Genomic DNA, 16532 nt, shown 5'->3' on the forward strand with positions numbered 1-16532 from the left:
TGAACGCTATGAAAAGCATGCATGGGAATACCTGCTCTTTCCCTGGGATATCTACTTACCCAATACAAATTCTTAAAATGTGTTCCCAATTGATAGAACATAAAAAGACACTTGATTATAGTTATTATAGGAATTACAAGTCAGTTGACAAGGAATAGAAAATGGCATTGAATATTAGAATTAAATTGTTTTTATTCAGCTAAATAAGTATATTTACCTTTGCTGTTCTGTTGTTAATAATTCTTTCAAGTTGCAGATAGTAGTTTTAAGTTCAGTAACCACCAATGAATGGGCAGCTTTAGCGTTATTAAATTCTTCCTTTTGAGTTTCTTTTTCTCCAGTGAGCTGATATATTTTTTTTGTTGCTATTTGTAAATCCTCCTCTAAAGCCTTTTGAGTACTCTAAATGAAATACAGTACAGACAAAAGCTATGAAGTAAGGGCCTCAAGAAAAAGCTGAATTCATCTGCTTTCTGTAATTGACTGCCTTTCCCTCCCTCTCTCCTTATCCTCTCACCCCCTCCTTTACCCTATCCTGGCTAATCTGGAATGTCCCATCCACTACTCTTATTTCAATTCACCATTCCTCCAAAGCACACCTATAATTCCAACCACTCCATGGAGTCTTCCTAACCAATCCAGCCCATAGTGTTATTTCCATTTTTAAAACTATTGTAGAATTTTTGCCTGAATCACGTTGGTTCCCAGCATAGTCTTGTATTTTAATCATACTTTTGATATGTTTTTATCAAATGTCTCCAATTAAACTCTAAGCATTTTGTAGACTGGAATTGTATCTTCTCTATTTGAAGCTTCAGGTCCTTGTAAATAGTATTAGCATTCAATAAACATTTGTTGACTGATTGATGGGGTGAGAATTAGCACACACTAATCAGTTTTTATATCATACCACACTTCTTTGCAAAGACATTTTAGTATCTTCTAGTACTGATGTCAAATGATCTTGCTTCTCATTTGATTCTTTTAAATTTTCATTCTGTAATTCTAAAAGAGAAAGTTGTAGATAGGTAGTACTCAATAGAAAATACATACCAAGAAAACAAACTATTTGTAACAATTACTTTTTTCCTCTATTTCATACTCCAAAATGAGGAGGAATTATGCAAATATAGATGCACTGTATTGGTCATCATCAACTTTTATTTTTTCAAGATTGCTATCATCTAAGCACTCAAAGATGATTAGATAAGGACTTTCAGTGCTACATTTTTAGTAACAACTAAACAATGGAAACAACGTAAATATCCAACAGGAGAAAAATTAAATTATGGTGATATATACATACAATGGTATGCCATATAGCCACTGTAAATGATGATATAGATATTTATTTATTTATTTATTTATTTATTTATTTATTACTAATTTGGATATCATAAAATACCATAGAATAAAAAGGGCAAGTTAAAAACAATATTTATATAAATAGTGCACATGAAAGGAAAGAACACACACAAATTTCAAGAGTTATTCATCTCCTACTGGTGAAATTATTCATGATTTATTTTCATTATTTCCTATCTTGATTTTTATATTTTTCTGAATTATTATATTACTTATTTAAATATTACCCAAAAAGCTACTGACTTCACATGATAGCTAATATTTACTAAATTCTAAGTGCTAGATACTCGTCTATATGCTTTATATGTGTGCATTCACTTTTAAACCTCATAAAAACACTAAGGGAAAAAAGTTCATGCTCTTCGTTGGTTTAAATCATTCTATTTCCTTTTACTAGTTACCTAGACTCGGGTATGATACTTAACCAGTCTGTCTCTACTTTTCCCTCATGGAAAATTATAGTTACTCACATCTTGAAGGGTTGCTGTTAGGATTAAACAAGATGATGCAATTTAAAATGTTTAACCACAGTGTCTAGCGTATAGTCAACAAATGTTAAAGACTGTTTAAAATTCAAGGTATTTACAACACAACTGGGCAGGCAGAAAATTATCAAAGATAAGTACTGATGGGTACTCACTAGAAGTTCTAGGAATATACATAGAGAGAACACCTAAGCCAAATAGAAATGGTAAGGGTTAGAGGTAAGGGAAGATAGACATAGAGAGGGAGAGTTCAAGGTAGGCTTCCAGAAAGTAATAGCTGAGTTGAAACATTTGAAAGCCAGTAACAATTAACAAGAGTAACAGGAGTCGGGGAAGAAAGATATCACAAGACAGGTGAAAGAGCATATACAAAGGCAAAAATGAAAGAGACAAGATGACACATTTTGGAGTCTAAAGAAAATGTATTTTTTAATACATTTGAAATTTAAATTATAAGGGAAAAATCAAATCAGATATGATTGGAAAAATAAGGACAAAAATCGTAACAGGATTTATAGACAACTTGTTCAGGATTTATACAACTTCATAACCAATGAAAAATAATGAAGGATGTTAAGCAACAGAATAATGTTTCCAGTTTATATTTTTGTAAAAATTCCATTCTCAAAATCTGTGAAGAAATGAAGAGATCAGTGGTCCATCTCCGGAAAAAAAAAATAGGAAAAGCAGATATGGAGAGAAGGAAATGATAATTAAAGACTATCAATTATGATACTATTATGGTCTGTTATTAATAAGTGTCTCTTCTTAGAAATCATGATCACAAACTAGTACTTAGGCATGTGTAGGAACTGAATATATGCTTCTTAAATATCCTAAAAAGCTCCAAGCCAAAACTTAATTTGAAGTTCCCCTAAGTTCCTCCAGGATTCCAGAAGCTACAAAAGAAAATTTTCTCTGTAAAAACATACATCCAACTCAGGCCTTAAAGAATATCCACAGATGAAATTGCATGACCTCATAATCAAAAATCACAAGACTAACACACAGAGTAATCACAAAGCACAATGAGTAAAGTCAGCAAAATGAACAAAAGACAGACTTGGACCTGACTGCAAGATTTCAAGTGTTAGAATTACTGGCTGTGGATTAAAACAAAAGGTATTATATCATTCTTTAAAAACTAAAAGAAGTAAGGAAGATGTCCACAAACCTAAAACTTACCTAGAAATGACATATAAAATTGAAACTGGAAACTCCATTAGGGTAATGATAAGGTATGCCATTCAAACAAACATTCCTCTAAAAAGGAATGAAAGTTCAGGATAATATATCAAGAATATTAAAATAATTAAATTCCCAACAAAATAATAAGAAATTGCCAGGCACAAAATGAAGAGAAAATAGAAACTTGGAGAAGTAATATATGCAAAAACCTGCTTTTGCCCCAAGGTCATTTGCAGGTCCTGGAAAAACTAGACTTTTGATTTGAAATTATGATGAAGTGAGGAAAAGAAATATGAAAATCCAAAGACTGAATAAGGTAGAAAGCCCAAGAATTAAATCTTTGTACAATAAGCTAGGACAAACAACATATACGGAGGAAGCAAAAGTAAACTAAACCCTCAAGCAAATTTGCAGCACAGGTTCAATCACTAGAATGGTCCAATTAATCCAAAGCCATGAAACTGACTTAAGATTGTAGAGCCACCATGCACATGGTAAAAGTAAATACAAATCCTCTAAGGAGGAAGTTAAGTTACCTATATAACAGGCAGGCCTTATTATACCTACAAATAATTTTTTCAAGAGAAATAATGAAATGGAATCAAAGACAACAAGGCACCCAATAAAACAAGGCACTTGGACTAAAAACTACCAGAAACAAAAAGACAGTATAAGGCTCATAAACCTTTAAGATAAAGAATTACCAGAAAAAAACCATAAAACAGCTATTCTTAGTATATTTAAACAAGAAAACTCCTGTAAATAACAAGAAATAGAAAACTACATAAAGCAGAATAGCAGATTTGAAAAATAATAACATTTTAAAATAAACACCTTAATAACTGAAAATAAAATTGGAAGAGTTCATAATGAATGAGAAACAAATGAAGAGAGAATTAGTAAATGACAAGAATAGTCAAAATAAATCAGAATAAGGCACAGAAAAGCAAAACTGAAAATATAGAAAAGAAACTGAGTCGCAGAAGATAGAATTAGAAAATTAACATAATTTTTATTCAGATTTCCAAAAGGGGAGGAAACAGAATAAAACAATTAAAATGTTTGACGAAGCAATAATAAAGGACATTAATTTACAGATTCAAGAAGCTATAAAATAAAGTGTGTATCTTAACATACTATATGAAACTGCTAAAACATCAAAGGCAAAAAAAAAAATTTGAAAAGCTACAAGAGAGGAAAAAGATACCTTATCTTCAAAGTTTAACAGTTAAATTGACAAACGACACACAAAAAAAAGCCAAAAGCAGGATGGTACCTTCAGTGTGCTAAGAGAAATTTCTAGGAAAACATATAGGGTGCCAACCAGAAATACGTATCATACAAAAATATCCTTTCCAGATGAGAATGGATAAACAAATGTTCAAATAAAAGAGAAATCATCATAAACACATCCTCACTAAAGGATATTCTAAGCATTATTCTTGAAGGCAGAAAAAATATGATCTAAATAAAAGATCTGAGCAATAAGAGGAGGGATCAAGATCAAGATGGCAGAGTAGGATGCAAAAATCACCTTTCCCCAGGAACACCTCAAAAATACATCTACAGGTGGAGCAATTCTCACTGAAAACTAACTGGAAACTAGCAGAAAAACCCTTATATAACCAGGGCTGTAAGAAAGATCCACTTGGAATTCAGTGGGAAGAGAAGAGAAGCAATCACATTGGGACCTGTGCCCTTATGAGGTGACACAGAGGAAGGGAATCCTCCTTGGGGAGTGAGCAGTTCAAACCACATACTGGGCACTCAGACTTGTCTAACAGCAGGAAAACAAGTCTCCTTAGCTAGTTAGAAAACCAGTGACACTAACAAGGGGACTTGTAAGAAATCTAGACTCAACTCATGAAGAGAGGCGCAACACTTGCTTACTCCTGAAACAAGACAGAGAAAGCAAATTGAAACTGCACTGGACTCTGGTTCATTTCCTTTGACTTCCACAGTGTGTCACCCAGCCTGAGTCAAGTGCCTGCTCAGGCCTCCCTTGCTTCACAATGCAGCTCCACATTAGGGCAGGGGCTGCTGCAGCTGAGGGAAGTGCTCAGTTGTGAAGGACTATGCCAGCTGGGATGCAAAATGGCGTCTAAGCAGGGAAGGGGCAGCCATTACCAGCACTTTCAGAGACAGTGTAACTGAAGTGGTTCCAGGTTCTAACTGCAGCTGAGACCACCATAGCCTGGCCCAGACCCACACCAAGCACCCACACCAGCTCTGCCTGCTCTGTAGCCCAGCTCTACACTAGGGTGAGGGTTTTAAGTGGCCAAGGGGAGTGCACAGTTGTGAAGAACAAAGGCAGCTCAAACCTAGAACAGCATCTGAATAGTGCAGGGGCAGCCATTAATGGTGCTTACAAAACCAGTGCATCAAAAGCAGTTCAGACTCTGACTGTGGCTGGGGATGTCACAGCCTGTACCCAGACCCACACCAAGCACTTGCACCAGCCCCTCTGGCTCCAGCCCCCTGGGTTGAAGGTACCCGTGCTGGGAGGGAAGAGAGCACATACTTAGAAGGAATGAAGCCAGCTCAGACCTAACCCTTAGAGTTTCTCCTTGAGCAACTTGGGACTTGACACTGCCGCCAATACAGTTATATTGGCCACTGAGCAGAGAAAAAATCCTGGCTCACACCTGGCTCTGGCTCTAGTCCCTCCATTTTTAGCCCTGTCTCCTACCAAGCTGAGAGCTGCCAGCACATGCTGGGAAAAGACAGAACTCATGCTCACATCATATCCAGTTCTCCCATCACAGCCACTGGGCACGTGTACTCTCCTAGACAAGGATCTCCCTTCAGGACCTCAGTAGGTAGTTTTTCCACCTAGTTTCATCAAGACAGAGACAGTTAAGCAAAATGAGAAGACAGATGAATTTGTTTCAATCAACAGAACAAGAGAAAATTCCTAAAAAACAACTAAAGAAACTAACAGTTTACCAGATAGAATTTAAAGCTTTAGTAATAAGAATGCCAACAGAATTAGGGGAAAGAATAAATGAACATAGTGAGAATTTTAACAAATAATTAGAAAATATAAAAAAGAATCAGTCAGAACTAAAGAACCCAGTAACTGAAATGAAAAACACATGAGGGGGAATTAACAAGTGACTAAGTAATACAGAAGAAAGCATAAGTGATCTGGAAAATAGAAATATGTAAATCACCCAATAAGAACAGCAAAAAGAAAAAAAAAAATTTAAATGAGAACACTTTAAGGGACCTCTGAGATAACATCAAGCATACCAACATTCGCCTTATAAGAGTCCCAGAAGGAGGAGACAGAGAGAAAGGTCAAAAATGTATTGATGAAATTGTGGCTGAAAACTTTTCAAACTTAAAGAAGGAAACAAATATCCAGGTACGGAAATACAGAGGAACTCAAACAAGATGAACCCAAATAGACACAAACCAAGACATACCAAAATTAAAATGGCAAAAGTTAAAAATAAGAGAGAATTCTAAAGGCAGCAAAAGAAAGAGTCATAAACAAGGGAACCCCCATAAGGCTACCAGCTTACTTTTCTGCAGAAACTTTGCAGGACAGAAGAAAGCAGCATGATATATTTAAAGTGCTGAAAGGGATAAAAGTGCAACCTAAGATACTCTACCCAGCAAGATTATCATTTAGAATTGAAGGAGAGATAAAAACTGCTCAGACAAGCAAAAACTAAAATAATTCATCAATACTAAACATGCCCTAAAAGAAATGTTAAAGAGTTTTCTGCAAGTGGAAAAGAAAAGGCTATAACAAGAACTGATAGGAAAGGAAAAATCCCACTAGTAAAGGCAAATATATAATAAAGGCTAAGCAACAACCACTTAAATACTCCAGGAGGAAGATTAAAAAACAAGAAATTGTAAAACCAATAAAGATCAAAGGGGTAAAAGTGAAGATGCAAAATAAGACATCAAAAACACAAAATGTTGGGGAGGGAATTATTAAAAGGTAGATATTTTAAAGTATGTTTGGACTTCAATGACTACCAGTTTATAAGATAGAAGCTATAGTTATAGGTCACCATATATGAATCCCATAGTAACCACAAATCAAAACCTACAATAGATACACAAAAGCTAAAAAGAAAGGAACACAAGCATATCATTAAGAAAATCATCAAATCACAAAGGAGAAACTAAAAGAAGACAGAACAACTATAAAACGACCAGAAGACAAATAACAAAATGGCAATAAGTATATACCTATCAACAATGACTTTAAATGCCAATGAACTAAATGCTCCAATCAAAAGACATAGGGTGCATAGAAAACAAACTTATGGTTACCAGTGGAGGAAGGGGGTAGGAAGGGATAAACTGGAAGTTCAAGATTTACAGATACTAACTACTATATATAAATTAGATAAACAAGTTTATACTGTATAGCACAGGGAACTATATTCACTAATTCAACAACTTGTAGTAACCTATAATGAAAAGAATATGAAATGGAATATATGTATGTACATTTATGACTGAAACATTATGATGTACACTAGAAATTGACACAACATTGGAAACTAACTATATACTTCAATTGGAAAAAAAAGACATAGGGTGGCTGACTGGATAAAAAAATAAGACCCATCTACATTCTGCTTACAAGATTCACTTCAGAGCAAAAGACACACACAGACAGAAAATGAAGGGATAGAAAAAGATATTCCATGAAAATGAAAATGACAAGAAAGCGAGGGTAGTAATACTCATATCAGACAAAATAGACAATAAGACAAGTTTATGACAAAAGATAAAGGACATTATATAATGATAAAGGGATCAACACAAGAAGAGGATATAACACTAATGATCATGTCACCCAGACAGAAAATCAATAAGGAAACAGTGGTCTTAAATGACACATTAGATCCACTGGACTTAACAGATATCTACAGAACATTCCATCCAAAAATAGCAGAATATACATTCTTTTCAAGTGCACATGGAATGTTCACATGCTAAGCTACAAAAAAGTCTCAACAAACTTAAGAGGACAGGAACTTTATTAAGCATTTTTCCAAACACAACAATATGAAACTAAAAATCAATTAACAGGAAGAAAAATGGGAAAAACATAAACACATGAGACTGAACAACATGCTACTAAAACAACCCAAAGGGTCAATGAAAAAATCAAAGAGGAAATCAGAAAATACCTCAAGACAATTGAAAATGGAAAAAAAAACTTTCCAAATCTATAGGACATGACAAAAGCAGTTTTAAGAGAGTTTACAGTAAAATTAGAAAAGACATAGTTAAACTCAACACCACCATAAATCAACTGGATATAATAGACATCTACAGACTACTTCATCCAATAACAGCAGAACAAACATTCCTCTCAAGCTCATGTGGAAAATTGACCAAGATAGACCACATTCTGGGTCATAAAACACACTATAACAGATTTAAAAGAAAGTCCTACAATGCCTGCTCTCAGACCACAACGGAATTAAACTAGACACTAATTGGCTTATTTGCTTTTTTATTGCTGAGTTTTCTTTATATATTATAGATAACAGTCCTTTGTCAGATATGTGGTTTTCTGTCTCCCAGGCTGTCTTTTCATCATCTTTTAAAAAAAATGCATACTTTTAATATTTTTCCGTATGATTCAGGTCTGTATCACTTGGTAAATATTACATCTTATGGCATAATTTCCTAGTTGACTTACACATTGCTAAGTGATGTTCCTTTATTTGTTTCCAGTCTTTTGCAAAATGACTGGAATTATCAAGATTATTAATATATTTTCAAGTTTAGAAGCAATTAGAGTTTTGGCATAAATTCCTAGGTGTGGATTTTCCAGGTGAAAGGTTATATGTACTTCCAACAAATAATTCCAATGTTTTCAGCAAATTGTACATTAAAGTGCCTGTTTTACTGCACACTTGCTAACCCTAAACATAGTATTTAGTTTGTGTAAATATGATGGGTGAAATATATATAATGATTTTAATTTGCAAATCTAAGATTAGTAATGAAGTTCTGCATCCTTACCTATTGTTACAGATGATTTCATTTATTTGGGGGGAATTACTTTTTTTTCTTGCTATTTATATAAATTGTCTTTTTATTGATTTGTAGAGGCTTCCTATATATTTCTGGTATTAATCTTCACTCTTTGCATCTATACTTCTCATCTTGAGTTCTCTGAACATCTTCGCCATCACTACGTTAAACTCTTTCTCAGACAAATTGCCTATTTCTTCATCACTTATTTCTTCTTCTGGGATTTTATCTTGTGCCTTGGCCTGGGAGATACTCCTCTGCTGCCTCATATTGTTTATCTTTCTATTTGTATTTTTAGATAGGTTAGTTACATTCCTTGGCCTTGGAGAGGTGGCCCTCTGTGAGAGACGTCCTATGCATCCCAGCAGTACACTCCTCTCTTGTCACCCAAAGGCTGTGGTTCAGCTGGTTCTAATGTAGAGTCTGGCCTGTGTTTGTGAATTCCTTCCACAGGCTTTAGGATTGTTGTTTTCTTATTCCTGGTATCTGCCGCTGGTGGATGAGACTGGACTAGAGGCTTATGCAAGTTTCCTGGCAGGAAGAGCTGGTGCCTGCCCACTGCTGGGTGGAGCTTGGTCCTGGACATCTGTGGGAAGGGCCTTGTCTAGAGGCCTTTGTGGCCTAGGAAGTCTGCTGATGGGTGGGGCTGTGTTCCCACCCTGTATATTGTTTGGCCTGAAGCTTCCCTAGGCTGTTGGATGAGACTAGGTCTTGGTGCTAATGATCCAATCAAGATGTCAGCCTCCAGGAAAGCTCATGTAGATTAACAGTTCCAAAATGTCCACTACCAGCTTTTATGTCCCCTGGGTGAGCTGCAGCTGTCCCCTATGCCCCCAGGAGACCCTCCAAAACCAGCAGGCAGGCCTGGCCCATGTTTCTATGATCACTGCCTCTGCCTTTGGACCTGGTGCACTCAAGATTCTATGTATGCTTCCCAAGAAAATGAAATCTCTGTTTCCCTTAGTCCTTTGGGGCTCCTAGAGCTAGGCCCCTCTGTCCTTCAAAACCAGATGTCCTGGGGTCTCCTCCTCCTCCCAATGCCAGAACTCAGGGCTGGGGAGCCTAACGTGGGGCTTAGAACTCTCATTCCTGTGGGAGGGCCTCTGTGACTTAATTATCTTCAGCTTGTGGGTCACCCACCTGAAGTGAATGAAGGACTGCAAATGGCAAAATATCCTTCTTTCTTATGGGTGAGTTGTGTTCCATTACATATAGGTGCTGCATCTTCTTTATCCATTCATCTATTGATGTGCACTTACAATGCTTCCATATCTTGGCAATTATGAATAATGTTGCTGTTAACAGTGGAGTGTATGCATAATTTTGAATTAATTCTTATTTTGTGGTTGGCTTTATTCCTTTGATAACTATGTAAGTTTAAAAAGCTAAATCTCTAAATCTCTTAGAAACAATGAACAGTACATACATGTAAATTTTTAAAAATATGTACAGTATATTGTGTATATGTATTTATATGCAATACACTGTATATTTGCAGTCAAATTATAACAAGTCTACCTAATAAAACTGAAAAATGAAAAAAATAAATAAATGGAAAGATATCCCATGCTCTTGGATTAGAAGAATTAATATTGTTAAAATGGCCATACTACCCAAAGCAATCCAGATTTAATGCAATCTCTATCAAGTTATCCATGACATTCTTCACAGAACTAGAACAAATAATCCTAAAATTTATATGGAATCACAAAAGACCCAGAATAGCCAAAGCAATACTGAAGAAAAAGAATGACACTGGAGGAATATCTCTCCCAGACTTCAAGCAATACTACAGAGCTATTGTAATCAAAACAGCATGGTTTTGGCACCAAAACAGACATGCAGATCAATGAAACAGGATAGAGAGCCCAGAAATGAACCCACAGACCTAACAATCAATTAATCTTCGACAAAGGAGGCAAGAATATACAATGGAGAAAAGACAGTCCTGTCAACAACTGGTAGTGAGAAAACTGGACAGCTGCGTGTAAATCAATGAAGTTAGAACACTCCTTCACACCATACACAAAAATATGTCAAAATGGCTTAAATACTTAAATATTAGACAAGACACTATAAACCTCCTGGAAGAAAACATAGGCAAAACATTTTCTGACATAAATCTCAGCAATGTTCTCCTAGGTCAGTCTGCTCAGAGAATAGAAATAAAAGCAAAAATGGACAAATGGGACCTAGTTAAACTTATAAGCTTTCGCACAGTGAAGGAAACTATAAGCAAAACAACCAATGAATGGGACAAAATATTTGCAAAAGATGAGACTGACAAAGGTTTAATTTCCAGAATATATAAATAGCTCATACAACTTAATAACAAAAAAAACCAAACAACCCAATCCAAAAATGGGCAGAAGATCTAAACAAGCAATTCTCCACTGAAGATATACAAAAGGCCAATAGGCACATGAAAAAATGCTCAATATCACTAACTATAAGAAATGTAAATCAAAACTACAATGAGGTATCACTTCACACCAGATGGAACAGCCATCATTCAAAAGTCCACATATGATAAATGCTGGAGAGGGTGTAGAGAAATGGGAACCCTCCTACACTGCTGGTGGGAATGCAGTTTTGTGTGGCAATTACGGAAAAACAGTGTCAAAATTCCTCAAAAAACTAAAAGCAGACTTACCATATAATCTAGCAATTCCACTTCTGGGTATATATCCAGAGGGAAGTCTAATTTTAAAAGATACATGCACCTCAACGTTTATAACAGCACTATATACAACAGCCATGACATGGAAACAACCTAAAAGCCCACAGACAGATGACTGGATAAATAAGCTATGGTATATTTATACAATGGAATACTACTCAGCCATAAAAAAGAATAAAATAATGCCATTTGCAGCAACATGTATGACCCTGGAGATCGTCATTCTAAGTGAAGTAAGCCAGAAAGAGAAAGAAAAAAATCACATGATATCACTCATATGTGGAATCTAAAAAAAAGAAAAAAGACACTAATGAACTTATCTACAAAACAGAAATAGACTCATAGACATAGTAAACAATTTTATGGTTACCAGGGGAAAGGGGCTGGAAGGGATAAATTGAGAGTTTGACATTTGCAAATACTAACTAGCATGTATAAATAAACAAGTTTCTTCTTTATAGCACAGGGAACTGTATTCAATATCTTATAGTATCCTATCATGAAAAAGAATATGAAAACAAATATATGTATGTATATGTATGACTGAAACATTATGCTGTACACCAGAAATTGACACATTGTAAACTGACTATACTTCAATTTTTAAACAATTACTGGGCACACCGAAAGATAAAGACAAATCACTAAAAAATACAATTAAAAAGAAATAGAGGGGGTAGGGTATAGCTCAAGAGGTAGAACGCATGCTCATATGCACAGGGTCCTGGGTTTAATCCCCAGTACTGCCTCCAAAAATAAATAAATAAACGTAATTACCACCCCTTCCAAAAAAAAAAAAAAAAAAACCTAAGTAAATAAAGTCACCCAGAAAATGTAAAGAAAAAAATATTTTAGAAAAGAGAAATAGAAAGTAGAATGGTGGTTATCAGGCGCTGGAGGGAAGAGGGAATGGGGAGTTACTGCTTAATGGATACAGAGTTTCAGTTTTGCAAGATGAAGAGTTCTTGAGAAATATACTGGTGATGACTGCATAACAGTGTGACTCTATCTATGCCATTGAACTGTACACTTAAAGTAATTAAGATGATAAATTTTATGTTATGTATACTTTATCATAGTTTTAAAAAAAAAAGAAACAGACCAACAGGTGAGCCAGATATTGATGTAAAAAGAAAGTAGCTATAAAATATCAATTATTAATATATTCAAAAGGATGAGATGTCATTTTTAAAAGAGGAGAATTTAACCAGAGAAGTGGAATCTTAAGAAAAAGAATAAAACAAATTTAGAAGGAAAAAAATATGATTAAAGTGCAGAATTCAGAGATGGGTTTAAAAACAAATTTATAGACACAGCACAAGGCAGGGTTAGGTAACAGGTCAATAGAAGATCTCTAAGTCGAAACAAAGAGAAAAACAAAATACATACACATGGGAAACAATGAAAAGTAACTTAAATGAATAAATTTCAGTGCTTATGAATCTGCAGAATCACACAGTACTAGTTATTTATTACCAAAAAGTTGTTTCCAGTTTATATGATAAGATCAAATATTCATTTATCCCAATACCTATTGAATTCCTATTATACATACATAGCAATATGCTGGGCACTAGAGTTAAAAAGATACTTAGTGAGACACAGTGCCTGCCCTCAAGATACTCATAGGAGACACACAAGTAATGCTTAAGCCACTCTAAATAACAAGGAGCTCCCTGGGCATATATCCAGAAGGAATCCTACTTCAAAAAGACACCTGCACCCCAATGTTCATAGCAGCACTATTTACAATAGCCAAGACATGGAAACAGCCTAAATGTCCATCAACAGATGACTGGATAAAGAAGATGTGGTGTATTTATACAATGGAATGCTATTCAGCCATAAAAACCAACAGCATGATGCCATTTGTGGCAACATGGATGTCCCTGGACAGTGTCATTCTACGTAGGGTGATCCAGGAGGAGAGAGAGGGATACCATGTGAGATCATTCATATGTGGAATCTAAAAAAAAAAAAAAAAAAAAGGAGTATGGATATGGAGCAGAGACAGACTCATGGACGTGGAGTGCAGGCTTCTGGTTGCCAGGGGGGAGGGGGCTGGGAGGGGATAGACTGGGAGTTCAAGGTTTGTAGATACTGACAGGCATATGCAGAATAGATAAACAAGATTATACTGTATAGCACAGGGAAATATATACAAGATCTTGTGGTAGCTCACAGCAAAAAAAAATGTGACAATGAATATATGTATGTTCATGTATAACTGAAAAGTCGTGCTCTACACTGGAATTTAACACAACATTGTAAAATGACTATAACTCAATAAAAAAAGGTTTAAATAAGTAAGTAATCAGGAGCTCACTAGAATTTAGCCAACAGATTTAGAGACAAGGTAGGAGGTTCATTTTGGGTAGCGAAAGTAGCCAAAATCATGATGGTGAGATAGTAAGAACATAAAATGTAAGGGAACTTAAAACAATTTTAATATATCTGGAGTATAAGATACAGTGATGACAGTAAGGTGAAATGAGCAGGCATAGGTTAGCTGGAATTAGATAATTATTTGCCAAATAAAGAAGAGAAAATGTTTTTAAGAGAAAAGGGAAAAAAATGCCACAAGATTTCTATGATGTTTTGAAAGGGGCACAGTATTTTACAAAGTGTATTATGCATTTCAAGTGCCTTACCACTAGAACAAGTTTGAAAAATATTCAATAATAAGATAGTCTAAACATAACATGACACTAAAGATCCTTCAAAATCTGATGCAAACATTTTTTTCCAGTCTCATCTGAGTTCTTGAAGATAGACAATATAGACACCAGTGTTTCAAATATACTCTTTCACACTCCAATGACTTGCACAAACCATTCTTTTCTGCCTATACTCTCTCCTCCAATTCACTGTCTTATGAATCTTTAATCATCCAAGGTCTAGCTCAATAAAAAATTTTCCCTTAATGCCTTTCCAAATGCCTTTCCCCAAGAATAATTAATAATTCCCTCCATAATGCTCCCTAAGTATTCATTTATTTATAAAATACATGAGTGCCTAATATATGCCAGGCACTGTTCTAGGCACTTGAAATGTATCACTGAACAAAGACAGACAAAGATCCCTGTTTTCATGGAGCACCTTATTGAAACTCTGAAGAAGGTGAGAATATGGAAAGGGAAAAGAGGAGCATGTATACTTTGAAAAAGCTTCCTAAGTGACTCTATAATGCCCTCCTCCAACTGGCCCAATCCAGGTTGAGAATTATGGCATTAGAAAGCATTACAACAAAATTGTAATGAAAACTAAATTTAAAACATAGTAAGAGGAATACATAAGACATAGTTATATTTTATTATATAAATCCTTACTTGTCTTTTCCTCTAATTGATTAACTTTATCTCTGGACTCCTCTAGCAGAAATGTTAAATCTTTCATTTTGTTTTCTTTCTCGGTACTCTGGACCAATAGCAGTGATACCTAAAGTGAAACATTTAAATAATACATTATAGACATGAAAATTAAATAAGACACCTTAGCATTTATCACTATCTATGACTATTTTATGTACTTGCTTATATGCTTTTTAGTTGGCTATGCCTGGCATTTAGTATGTGCCTGCACAATAAACATTTATTGAATAAAGGAATGAACAAACTAATGCAATATATCCAATATTACAGTATGCATTTTAAGTTATCACTTACAAGACTATATATTGAAACCTACTGGTTCATTTGTTCTATAAATATTATTGAGCACCTATTCTGTTCCAAAAACCATAATAAGCATTGAATATACAAAGATGATGGAACTCACCTTCAATAAAGTCATAGCCTAGACCAAGAGTCAAACAATTATACTTGAATATTGTCAGTAGCAGAACAAAAATATTATAGGAATCAGGAAAAAAACAACTAAATCAGTCTTAGGGGATGTAATAAAAAAACTAACCCTTCCCAGAACCCTACTTCAGGATGACACCTGCACCCCAATGTTCATAGCAGCACTATTTACAATAGCCAAGACGTGGAAACAGCCTAAATATCTATCAACAGATGACTGGATAAAGAAGATGTGGTATATTTATACAATGGAATACTACTCAGCCATAAAAACCGACAACATAACACCATTTGCAGCAACACAGATGTTCCTGGAGAATGTCATTCTAAGTAAAGTAAGCCAGAAAGAGAAAGAAAAATACCATATGAGATCGCTCATATGTGGAATCTAAAAAACAAAAAACAAACAAAAAAAAACAAAGCATAAATACAAAACAGAAATAGACTCACAGACATAGAATACAAACTGCTAGTTGCCAAGGGGGCAGGGGGTGGGAAGGGATAGACTGGGATTTCAAAATTGTAGAATAGATAAACAAGATTATACTGTATAGCACAGCGAAATATATACAAGATCTTATGGTAGCTCACAGAGATAAAAATGTGACAATGAATATATATATGTTCACGTATAACTGAAAAATTGTGCTCTACACTGGAATTTGACACAACATTGTAAAATGATTACAAATCAATAAAAAATGTTAAAAAAAAAACTAACCCTTTCCAGAGAAAGAAGTGAATTGAGTCTTGATAGACAAGTACAAATTAATCAGGCTCACAGGGAGAAATGAGCATTCTAGATTCTTACAAGAACACAAAGGATTAAGAGATCGAGCTTCATTCAAAGAGCTGAAAACATTCAGACGGCTAGAATATAGAGTGCATGTAAAGAATACATGAAACATAAACTTATAAACATAAACTGAAGACTTGCATATTCAAGATGGCAGAAAGACCTCTCCACCCTATTTTCAACTTCAAATCACACAA

General features: G+C 34.9%; 1 protein-coding gene across 2 annotated transcripts in view; it reads right to left on the bottom strand.

Moving 5' to 3' along the window:
• The window catches only part of SYCP1 (synaptonemal complex protein 1), a 109715-nt gene that overhangs the window by 65910 nt on the left and 27273 nt on the right, over positions 1–16532 (bottom strand). For both annotated transcript variants that reach the window (XM_032486976.1, XM_032486975.1), the window contains 3 exons: positions 15066–15174; positions 911–1005; positions 218–402 (listed from right to left, as the gene is read on the bottom strand). In XM_032486976.1, coding sequence (XP_032342867.1) covers positions 218–402; positions 911–1005; positions 15066–15174 — 389 coding nt within the window. The remainder of the gene's footprint in view (positions 1–217; positions 403–910; positions 1006–15065; positions 15175–16532) is intronic.

The sequence above is a fragment of the Camelus ferus genome, chromosome 9 (genome assembly GCF_009834535.1).
Source record: "Camelus ferus isolate YT-003-E chromosome 9, BCGSAC_Cfer_1.0, whole genome shotgun sequence".
Taxonomy (NCBI): Eukaryota; Metazoa; Chordata; class Mammalia; order Artiodactyla; family Camelidae; genus Camelus; species Camelus ferus.